General features: G+C 37.0%; 2 protein-coding genes across 2 annotated transcripts; both read right to left on the bottom strand.

Moving 5' to 3' along the window:
• Positions 1–111: 111 nt before the first annotated feature.
• Positions 112–1250, bottom strand: LOC108379058 (vacuolar protein-sorting-associated protein 25-like). The gene is made up of 2 exons (XM_017635376.1): positions 989–1250; positions 112–922 (listed from the first exon to the last, which is right to left on the bottom strand). The coding sequence occupies exons 1-2, from the start codon at positions 1036–1038 to the stop codon at positions 448–450; spliced, it is 525 nt and encodes a 174-aa protein (XP_017490865.1). The 5' UTR covers positions 1039–1250; the 3' UTR covers positions 112–447.
• A 1171-nt stretch (positions 1251–2421) lies between these two features.
• On the bottom strand, positions 2422–10377 carry LOC108379057 (latrophilin Cirl-like). The gene is made up of 6 exons (XM_017635375.1): positions 10124–10377; positions 9964–10061; positions 8822–9008; positions 7834–8718; positions 6820–7733; positions 2422–6606 (listed from the first exon to the last, which is right to left on the bottom strand). The coding sequence occupies exons 1-6, from the start codon at positions 10316–10318 to the stop codon at positions 6147–6149; spliced, it is 2739 nt and encodes a 912-aa protein (XP_017490864.1). The 5' UTR covers positions 10319–10377; the 3' UTR covers positions 2422–6146.
• Positions 10378–11189: the final 812 nt, after the last annotated feature.

The raw sequence follows: 11189 nt of genomic DNA, 5'->3' as shown, positions 1-11189 counted from the left end.
ATTATATCAACAAATATTTACTTCCTTTTTTCATAAAAAAAATCGTTCGTGTTTATTAATTTTTAATTTAACGGACTTATTTATTCCAGCAAGAATTTGCAACTGCTCTGATTGATAATTTTTTGGTCTGCACGAAAGCGATTTGGGCAAAATCATAATTCGTAAAAATTTTTTGGTCGACGAACAGACCTAATTATGCGCCATCGAACAGCTGATATAAGAACAAAATGGAAAAGAAACACTTCTGCATTGTTAAAGTTAAAGAAAATTTACATTTTGCGAAAAATCATGATTATTTGCAATAATACGTACCTATGTCTATTATTTCGTTAAAAAACCAATCGTTCGATTAAAGCAGATTTGTAATTTTCTTTCCTAAGCCTTGACAGACATTAATTAATATAAGTTTATTTACACATATGGAACTAGCAAAGAAAGCACAGACCCCTAGAAAAACTTTATGCCATAACTATCATCCAATTGCACCACCTCACATTTGCCTTTATTCTCTAGCACGCGCATCGCATTCAACAGCACCGCCTCGTCTATGCCATGGAATTCCATGCCCTCGGAATTATCACCAGATGCAATTTCATACAATGTACAAATCGTATTCATTTGTCCAGTCTGCTGTATCCAGTCATACACCATATTCGCATATTCCTCCAATGTATACCAATACACTTGCCATTCCACGCGTCGTTTATCTAGCGGAGCTGCATGTCCGGTACGTTGCAGCTGTTCCAATATGTGCAATATAGTTTCGGCTGACAAGCGTCGCTTCAATGCTTCATTGTAGAAAAGTGGAAACCCATTTTCGTTGATATTCACTTGGAATTTGTTCAAATGCTTGAGGTAGCGCAGAAAGAGATCAGACCAAACTTTTATTTGTTGATTGCGTGTCTCCTCGTGGGGCTGTAAACTGGGTGATGTGGAAGAGGCAGTAGCTGTGATTAAAAATTTTCGGGATTATTTTTAGCTGACTTACGTGAAAAATGGTGGAAATGTGTACTCCCATGGCCACTGGAATTCAGTCATTTTGTAGAGGCTTGAGAAGTGATTTTTCAAAAATCCAAAAGATGGCAAGTATGTGTATTAATGAAGTACATACAGTGCTGGTTCTTTTTAAAAAAGTTTTAACTTAAAATGCTTGCAAATTTGTTTTGTAAGTGTTTAAAAAATGTTGCGGTGTTTTGCATAGACCAGTTACACAAATGTTTATTTTTCTTTTGTCTGTTGCTATACGGCGTTGTAGTGGTAATGAAACACAGGGTGTCCTTATTTGGCAAAATAACGTAAATAATATTGCGCAATATTTCCACATGACAGCCATATACTGTGCACTTCTGCGCGCCTATTGATATCGGGGAAATCGAAATTTGTGCTTGCGCCGCGGTAGTAGGGTGCGTGCGACTTTTGAAATCGTCGGTTTTTCGCAGAGTGAATTGATTTTCAAAGAATTTCGGGCCGTCCATTTGAATTTGCACCAAATTTCGTGTCTGCACAGCTATATTTTACTTTTCCCGCTAATTTCCCACCCGTTTCACAAATAAAACACCTTTCAAAGATTACATTAAAATGATTTTAGTATATTTAAATATACATATTTTTACTTACTCTTAGAAAAAATGTATTAACATTTTTTGCTATATACTTTTCTCTTATAATCCGTATTTTGCTCATTTTTCTGTATTGTGTTCTGTGAATTTCTTCGATAAACGTTTTTTATAGATTTTCAATAATATACAAAAAGGGACCGACCAGATTTCAACTTTTAACTCCATACGCGTCAACGCATTGCAATTGCGGGCAAATGTTAGCGCATCATCAATTTTCGAAACACTCACTTTTAGCGACACAAACATGTTGATTGATACATTTCTCGTTTTGTTTTGTTTTTTTTTGCTTTCTTTTCTATTTTAAATATACGTTTATATAGATTTATTTATTCATTTAATATTTATAATATACGCCGAAACTTACAGCTAATTTACATATACATTTAAAGTGTTTACAGCATCTCTTCATTCAATATTTCTTCAGTATTTGCTCCTAGCTCACGTCTGCGGCAACAACACAATACTCATTTCGATTTAGTGTTTGTATATATATTTCTTTTTACCTTATGTATGTAGTATTAATCTTTTTCGTTTACATTATTTTTTATTTCAAATATACAAGTTACATAGGGCTATGGCAGCGTGTTAGTAAAACGAAAAACAAAAATATAACAAATAAATGCACAAAACAATTTATAATAAAAAATATTAATATACACAGCAATGAATTGCCTTATAAAGCTTACAAAACATATACAAAAATTAATTAAGCAATATTTTTTTAATTACAAGACTATCGTATCGCCGTTTTTTTTTTGCTGATTTACTGCACAATTGGAAAATAAATTTGCATTGCATTTTGATTTAGACTTATAAGGTAATAAATGCCTATATTATTACTACATCTTAGTACAATATTTATATAATCATTCTTTATTTTTTTAATCCTCTTTTTTTTTGCTAAATGTATACAAATTACACAATCCTCTGTGTGTCTGGGCAAGCGCAAATTTTTATACATTTTTATATGCTATTTTATAATTTTGAATATACTACCGTGCGCTCTCCGCCAAAATTCACACATACATACATAGGTAACTATGCAATTTCGCTCATGCTACTTTTTTTACTAAATACAGTTTTCTTTTATTACTTAAATTGTTAAGCTAATTTTCCATTTATTTTTATTTTTATTTACTTCATTTTTTGGGTGTGCGCCGTTTTTAAATAGTACAACAACATACAGAGAAAGTACACGAGTGGTTTACATTTACAGCTGACTGCTTCAAGTTTATCGACTTCTTTCTTCAACTACTATTAAACACTATTAAACGTTTCAAAATCCTGCCGTTTTCTTTGCAGTTTTTGGCTTTATTCTTTTAAAACACTAAAAAAAAAATTTTTTTTTCTAACTTGAAAGATTTTCGTAAATGGTGCGCTTTTGTAAGGAATGTTGATACGTCTTCCAAATTGCCTTGCGAGAGCGGTTAAATCAACTTCAGTGAGGCTGTGAAAAAGTGACGACTGCTGAGAATAAATTTTTTTACGTGTATATATGGCAGACTTTCACAGCCAGCGCTTAAGTTCAATGAACCACACTCCGCCCGCAATTTGGCAATACAACTATGTACATATACACATGCAATATTTGAACATTTATTTTCCTTCACTATCATAGGTCTGTGTAGCTACACTAATGTACAACTTTTTTTTGTTTAATTTTTAGTTTTTAGTTCGACAGGATACGAGTGGAGGTATTCGATAGTGTTTTAGTTTTACGTGTTAGTTTGAAGACGAGCACGAAAAGAAGGTCTATAGTGGATATTTCTCTAGTGTTGGAGGGCTGGCTGCCTTTTTTTTAGAAACGTTTAGTTTAGGGAGTTTAAGCGATTACTGGTATTTCAAAAGAGTACACCTATTACAGTTACGTTTATTTACAGTTATGTACGATTGAAGCGATTTCTTATGCACTTTACGCAGTTAACTTATAATTAAAGATGCATGTATTCTTTTTTACAAAAGGAAATAGGAAATCGAAATGGAAAAGAAACAAAATGTTTTACACTTAATTAGAAATGCTTTGGAAAGTTTGGTTGATAAAAAATACAAGAACACAAATTCGGGAAACCTAAAAAAATCAATTTCAGTTAAACAAGTAATTTTTACAAACCCGACTTCAATCCTCTTATAAAAATTTAATAGTACCGTTACTTTCTTCATGACCAAATGATCGGATCTAAACTAAATTAGTATGGGACCACCCTTGAGTCAACACCTTTCGGATAGAAAGTCATCGAAATCGGTTAACGTGGTAAAAAAAAAAAAATTCGACGAATCGATAACCTTCTCCCTTTTTTTTTAAGTCGGTTGAAAAATATTCCGACGAATCGATAACCTTCTCCTTTTTTGATGTCCGTCAAACTAAAGGCTTATGGGATTAGAAGGGAGACCAGCTTAAATTTTGAACGATTTCGATAGAAAACAAGTATTCAAATAACGAAAGTGATATACAAGGTTAGAACCAGTTTCCATTTCAACCAGTTTGAATGGAAAAAACAAGTATTCAAACGATGAAAATGTTAATAACATTTGGACCAGTTTCAATTTCGGCTAGTTTTGATTGAAAAACAAGCATTGAACGTGTTTTACAAGATTTACAGCAGTAACTCCAAATATTCGAGTAAAAAAAAATGTATTAAAGTTTGTTCGACCACATGCCAGCTTTATTTAGTTAGGGCAAGAGCTTTGAAATTGTACAGTATAAACTGAAAATAATCAAAATTGGAAACGATATTTTAAACCAGTTCGATAAATAGTGCTTAGAAAGTTAAACCCGAAGGTTCAGCATAATATAACCTCATACGAATTATTGAGACTAGAACTCGGCTGCAGAAAACGTTGGAGGCAGTAAAAAATTTTGGAAAAAAACTAAGAACTTCGTTTCAGACGTAACTTTATCAAAATTTAAATAAAAACAATTTAAAAAATTCAAAAAGTAAAATATGTAGAAAATAGCAGCCAAAAATATGCCAGAAAGTTGCCAAAGTTGTAAGTTGTCCTAAAGTAAAGAAAAATAAAACTTTTATGCCAAGTACCTGCTTGATACCAATTCGGTGTGGGTAAAAGTTTGAATTTTTGTGAAGTAAATATAGCTTTTTGTGGTACAAACGAATCGAAACTGAAATGCATCGAAATATAATATTTTTGTACCAGCAGAGTTTACCACTACGCATAATTATTATTTTTTTGTCAAATTTCAATATTATTCCTTCGAACCTTTTTAATGAATGTTTTATGCTTCAACAACAAGTGCATCAAAATTATCGAATCGAAAAATGTAAATAGTATCCGTTAGGTAAAAAAATAGGGCGACATAAAACGGAGGCAAATGTATTTGTACAGAAACTTTAGAGTAATAGAAAAAATAAAAGAAGTTGAAGCTTTGGTTTTTTCCCTATAAATCAAAATTGCATCAGCATAATAATTATAAATACAAATTGTAGAAAAAAACCTTGAATGTTTAGAACTATGTAAATGTGTGTATATCAGAACAAACAAAAAATGTTAGACCATTCATTTTAATTGAACTGAATTTAAACATTTGCATCGATGTTTATAAATTAGTTCGTAGCGTAATTTAAAATTTGCTTTATACTAAATTACCGGCTAAATTTTTTTTTTATTAATTTTTTGTCAACGACAATGCTTTATGAATAGAAAAAATTTCTTTAGAATTTGGATATTAATTATAATAATACCAAAAAATGTAAAAAATGCATTTACAAAGTATACTTCCAAACTAAAGCGTAAAGTGAGTTTCAACGAAAATTAAAAAAAAAAAAAAATTATAATAAATAGTTTTTTTCAAAGCGTCCAAAACCAGAGTAAATACTTTCTTTTAGAAAAATTATCCATAAGTAAAAACTACTGCAAAATGAAGTAAAAAATTTTCAGTAATGTATGATTCCGATCTAAAACCCAACAAAAAATAAAATCCATTATAAAAAAACTGTAATCTCCACTAGCTTTTATGTAGTTATGTATACATTTCCGGCGGCACAGCAAACAAGACTTGAAACAAAATAAAAATAAACACGCTACTAAATAGTTGCTTAAAGCTTTAAGAGTTACAACAAAATGTCTGGCGGCGAGGAAATTACGCTTTGCCGCTATCTTCTTTTTGGCTCAGCTTAGCTGGGCATCATGTATGGTGTGCAACAGCAGGAGTTCTATAGTTTATCATTAAACATTTACATGCATACGTGCATATCGGTATGTTGTATTCATTCTTTACATACTAAATTTGTTATACGTTAATAAATATCTCTATTACCTTTTGCGCTTTACACGTATAACATTCATACACTCACATCCATACAAAAAAAAATTAGTAATGCCTTCAAAGCGAGATTTAAACTAACAGCTAAAAAGCCAAACACTAGTGTCTTACGCGTATGTCTGTCTTTAAATCGGCTTTGCTTTAAATCAGCGCCGGCTTGCCTCGACGCCTGACCGCTCTGCAGCTACGCTAATTAATTTTTTTTAATTACACTACCCGACCTCCGAGGTCCGCTGCTGTTTCGCTCCTCACTTGGGCAACGGTTCCAGATAACAGCGCACTGTATTATTCTCATCAAGCATTGCAGAAATATTCCGGCCAATAATCGGCTGAGTGTGCGACGATGACGGTGTTGTTGCTGTTGTCGCCTTTAGTGTTGTTGGCGACAATTGTTGCCTCTTTGGCAGGGGATACTGTTGTTGTTGCTGATTGGCCGGCGGTAAAGGTGGTCCACCACCACCACCGCCTCCATGAGTCGTCGTGAATAGTTCGTGTACGCCTATTCGATTACTCGGTGAGATCTTTTTTAAGGCGCGTATTGATCCCGCGCCGCCACTGCCACCGCCGCTAATGCCAAAAACCGTCGCGCCTATGCCACCACCATTACCGCCTGACGCGGCTGACGATGCTGCATTGTGGTGATCAAAGTAAGCTGCTACCGCTGCTGCCTTTTCGCTCACTGTGTTCTCGGCTTTTTTGCGCTGCCTTCTGTAAAATAGCAAAATATAGGAGAAATTATTAGAATCAAGCACTGCAGCAATCAAAATTTAGCGTGACTTAAATATTTGTTGTGGCCTCTACACGCTCAAATATAACGCGTAAACTTACTAACACTACAAAACATTGAACCCCCACAATTTAAGAGATCTCATTCTACGCTAGCAAATATCTTATGTAGAAAAATTGTTCTTCAATACTCACTGAAACCGCCGCTGAAACTCTTCATCCTGCATCGCAATCAGTCGCCGCATGCGTTCGTCGCCCTGCGGCAACCCACGCCGTTGCGCGCTTTCGTCCTCTCCATCGTCTTCATTGTCGTCGTCGTCGTCCTCGTCGCTGGACGCACCACTCTCTGCATGGCCATATCGACTGCCACCTCCATTGCCACTGCTACCGGCGCCACCCAAAACACCATTTCGCGCCGCCTCATAGTGATGACGCTGACGTAGCTGTTGCTGCCTCTGTTGACGGCGCATGGCACTACCACTCTCACTATCGCAACAATTCACTTCATCGTCATCGTCGTCGTCATCATCGTGATGACCATACATATTCAAATCCATATCGTAGTGTTGGACATCGGAATTGCGATTACTGAGGATTTCCTCATATACTGGGCCATCGCCACCGCCAATGGAGTTTTGATTGTAGTACTGTTCGCTACCCGCGCGTCCGCTCGGGTCATACTCCTCATGGCTCAGATCACAGTTGGAATGCTTATTTCTATAGTAACGCTGTGTCGGCGTGTGCGCTGCGCCCATAAACTCTGGCGAGTGGTGATGGGGATAGTGGAAAGCGTGTGGTGCGGGCGCAGGCGGTGGTGGCAATTGTGAACCGGCGCGTCGACCTAAGTGCAGCAAATGCGCATGCGCTGCTGCTGCCGGCTCTAATTGTTCCTCGTCTGAGGATAGCTGTTGCTGCTGTTGATGATGTGCCGCCAACATCATGGCTGCAGATGCATGGCGACGATGTTGTTGTTGTTGCTGCTGATGTTGTTGTTGCTGTTGGTAGTAGGCAGCTGCACCAACCGCTTCGTCGTAATGAGGATACTGTTGCTGATGCTGCTGTTGTTGCTGCTTCAACGTAGTCTTCTTGTACGAGGGATAGAAGAGAATCTGCTGCAAAAAAATTATGCGTTCATAAAGAAATTAATTAATTTTTTTGTTTTTATCTGTGGGTTTACAATTTATAGACTCCATTTATTTTGAAACTCACTTGTGAGGCCGCTGTGGTGCGGCTATGCAACGAGCCGCTCAGCGAATCGCCACCAATTCCACTACCGCGCTTCTTCTTGCCATGCGGCTGATGTTTTTGCGTCCAATAAAAGAACTCATGGGCCTGCTGCGGGGAAACGGCATTACCCGGGTAGTCGCGTGGATGCGCCAAACTCAAAGCATTATTACCACCGCTCGCCTTTCCCATCGGCTGCTTCCAGCCGTAGTAGTCAGGTTGATGGTAGTACGCCTCCTGTGGCCCGCCGCCAGCTGATGTGATACCCGCGCTAATCATCTGCTGCTTCTGCCCGCCAAAAATGAGGTGCGTTGAGCCAGCCGACGAGGTAGGTGAAGTGTGACCGGCACTAGGTGTGCGCAGACCGCCACTGCCGCCCACTGAATGCAGTGTATTTCCACCTCCACCACCGCGCTCCAGCACAATATGGCCTTGCATAGCGTCAATTATAGAGTGACCGCCCTTGCCATGCTGCAACGACGACATATTCGGGCCAACGCATTTCACTGCATCCGCATCGCCATCCCCGCCGACTGAAGTCAAAGTACGCGAGTCATTCAGCTCACAATCTGAAGAAGCAATAATAGCATCCTCAGCGGCCGATATAATATTGCCGGTCTCATCCGACACTAAGCCATCACTGCTTATTGGCAATTTCGACTTCTTCAATTGTGCTGTGCTTGAAGTGCCGCGATGCGTGCCGGAAAGAGTGCCACCAGTACCACCACTGCCATTGCCCGTGCCGACACCACCAGCACTGCCAATGCCATTATTGCCCACTATGCCCGAGGAGATGGAGGCTTTCGAGCAGCGCAAACACTTAGGCAGCCAAGAGTTTTGGCGTACATATTTACGATATTCGCGACGGATCTGCAGGCAAATGTAGAAGGAATTGAATATTAGAAGTACGTTAAAAAAAAAGACGAAAATAAATGGAAATGAACTGCAGACGGTAGGACAAATCGTTACTTACTTTTTCATTTTGTATGCAATGAAACACGAAAATATACAATCCCATTAGAGTATTAAAACTAATGAAAAGATAGCCGCATACAACGGCCAATTCATCTTCCGTTTTGGAGAGACGCAAATAATAGTAGGCGGAAATCCAAACGGCGCTCAGTAACAGCAGAAATATAAATGAGCAACGAATGTCGAAACTGTGTAAAAGCAAATTTGAATGAACTCGCAAAAAGTAATAGTAAGAAATGCAATGTAAAAATGTAATTAATTGTACGGAAACGAACAAAACCATGTGAATCGATATTAATGTTTCTATAAAAACATCTATAACAATATCGATTAGAAACATATCAATAACGATATTAATAAATATATCAATACCTCGGTAAAAAATTATCAATAACTACACAAAAAACCATAATTAATTTGATAACGATTTCTTGGTAACAATGACAATAAATATATTTGGGTTGTTCACACTTGCCTGGTTATCAGGTTATCTGGTTAAAATTTATTATTCTGTAGTGTGTTATTGTTGTAAAGTGAATAGAAAATATAACCACATAACCTGATAACCAGCGAAGTGTTAACAACCCAATTGAAATAAACATCGATAAATTTATCAATATGGTATTTATTCTATTTCCACGCTTTTTATTTATATGTTTTGGATCTTGGCCTTTAATTAATTTATTGTAGAAATTTCCGTCGACCAGGCTTNTATAAATTTATCAATATGGTATTTATTCTATTTCCACGCTTTTTATTTATGTTTTTGATCTTGGCCTTTAATTAATTTATTGTAGAAATTTCCGTCGACCAGGCTTAACGATAAGTAGTCTTATTAAATAATAATTCAAAATATCGGGTCTCGAGNCACATAACCTGATAACCAGCGAAGTGTTAACAACCCAATTGAAATAAACATCTATAAATTTATCAATATGGTATTTATTCTATTTCCACGCTTTTTATTTATATGTTTTGGATCTTGGCCTTTAATTAATTTATTGTAGAAATTTCCGTCGACCAGGCTTAACGATAAGTAGTCTTATTAAATAATAATTCAAAATATCGGGTCTCGAGCTTGCGAAAAATTCTACAATATACAATTTACTTTTTTCTAAAAAGCAAAACACTTCTTATACGTACCGCACATTGGCAAGCCGCGTGTGTTCCTTATTTTTCAGTGTTGTATGACTCTTGCGGCACATAATCACCCACGACAGGAACGTGTAGCCGATGGCGCCCTTAAATGACATTACCAAATTATTGTAGGTCATTCTTAACGCCAAGGGCAGTGCCAACTTACCAGTAAAAATAGCAAAACAGGCGCCACAAAGCTCGAATAGAAAAGCGTATTTGCCTCCATTAGCACACAAAAATCATTTTGTGTATAAGTATTGGGATTAATGACCAACGAAATGGCAACAATTGTGAGCGATAGGCCATAGGATAGTAAATAGTAACAATTCACTTTAGAGGTTTGGTCAACTTCCAGTAACATGTCATCGGTGGTTAGTGTTGAGTATGATTGGAATGCTAAGGGAGATTCCGAGAAAATAAAGAAATATGTACATATGTATAAGAAAGATCTAAATACAAAAAATGTATATTAAATTTATGTATCATACGATTGTCATAACCTTAACCTGAAACGAGTTTCTAAACATATCGATAACAATATCGTTAAATTCTATCATTAAATATATTTTGCAACTAATAATGAAGCAATGAATTTTTATTTTTAATTTTTCAAAACATTCACCATAAAGCTTTTTAAGGGGTGGCCCATCTATACCTTTTTAATTTTAAATAAAACACATGAAACAGAACCGGACATCGGAATCTTTATAATTACCTAAAGGAACATTCTCTGGCATTTACTTTTTAAAAATGATTTATCGTTCTCAAATCCCTACTGCGACGCCACCCGCTACCACCATATGGCAGCACCCTCCCCAGCAGCACACAGCAAATGTCTGAAAGGCATGCAACACAACTCGCTGACACCCCACAAGGCGCTGGATACAATGCGCACCATCGAGACCGCGAGCGAGATAATGGTGGTGGCTTAGCGTTCATCACGCATCACACCGTACAGTATCGTCTCATCGAAGCAGACATCGAGCGCTGGGATACCCTCCTCGAATGTCACGGGTATTGCTATCCGGCCAGGCGATGTCGAGCTCGAAATATTTAATGTTTACATACCCCCTGTCACGACATGAGGCACCACCAGGCAGCTGCAGTTGCTCGCCAGACCATCTTCCCATAGTCATCTCGATATAAACCTGCTGACTTGGCTTTGTAACACCGAACCTACATCAAGTTTTCCAAAGCTGTTTGGAGCGGTTTCGCGGAAGTTACTGAAAGTA

Source organism: Rhagoletis zephyria, unplaced genomic scaffold (genome assembly GCF_001687245.7).
Source record: "Rhagoletis zephyria isolate East Lansing unplaced genomic scaffold, Rhagoletis_zephyria_1.1 Rzeph_scaffold_15505, whole genome shotgun sequence".
Classification (NCBI taxonomy): Eukaryota; Metazoa; Arthropoda; class Insecta; order Diptera; family Tephritidae; genus Rhagoletis; species Rhagoletis zephyria.
Note: the sequence above shows the minus strand (reverse complement) of the source record. Positions and strands in the feature narration are given on the sequence as shown.

Bases quoted from the DNA above. Each gene is read 5' to 3' on its own strand.
- LOC108379058 (XM_017635376.1), bottom strand. From the start codon at position 1,038: ATGACTGAATTCCAGTGGCCATGGGAGTACACATTTCCACCATTTTTC. The intron at 923-988 runs GTAAGTCAGCTA...CACATCACCCAG, and splicing joins ACATTTCCACCATTTTTCAC to TTTACAGCCCCACGAGGAGA.
- LOC108379057 (XM_017635375.1), bottom strand. From the start codon at position 10,318: ATGTTACTGGAAGTTGACCAAACCTCTAAAGTGAATTGTTACTATTTA. The intron at 10,062-10,123 runs GTAAGTTGGCAC...ATGTCATTTAAG, and splicing joins CTGTTTTGCTATTTTTACTG to GGCGCCATCGGCTACACGTT. The intron at 7,734-7,833 runs GTGAGTTTCAAA...TTTTTGCAGCAG, and splicing joins GCACCACAGCGGCCTCACAA to ATTCTCTTCTATCCCTCGTA.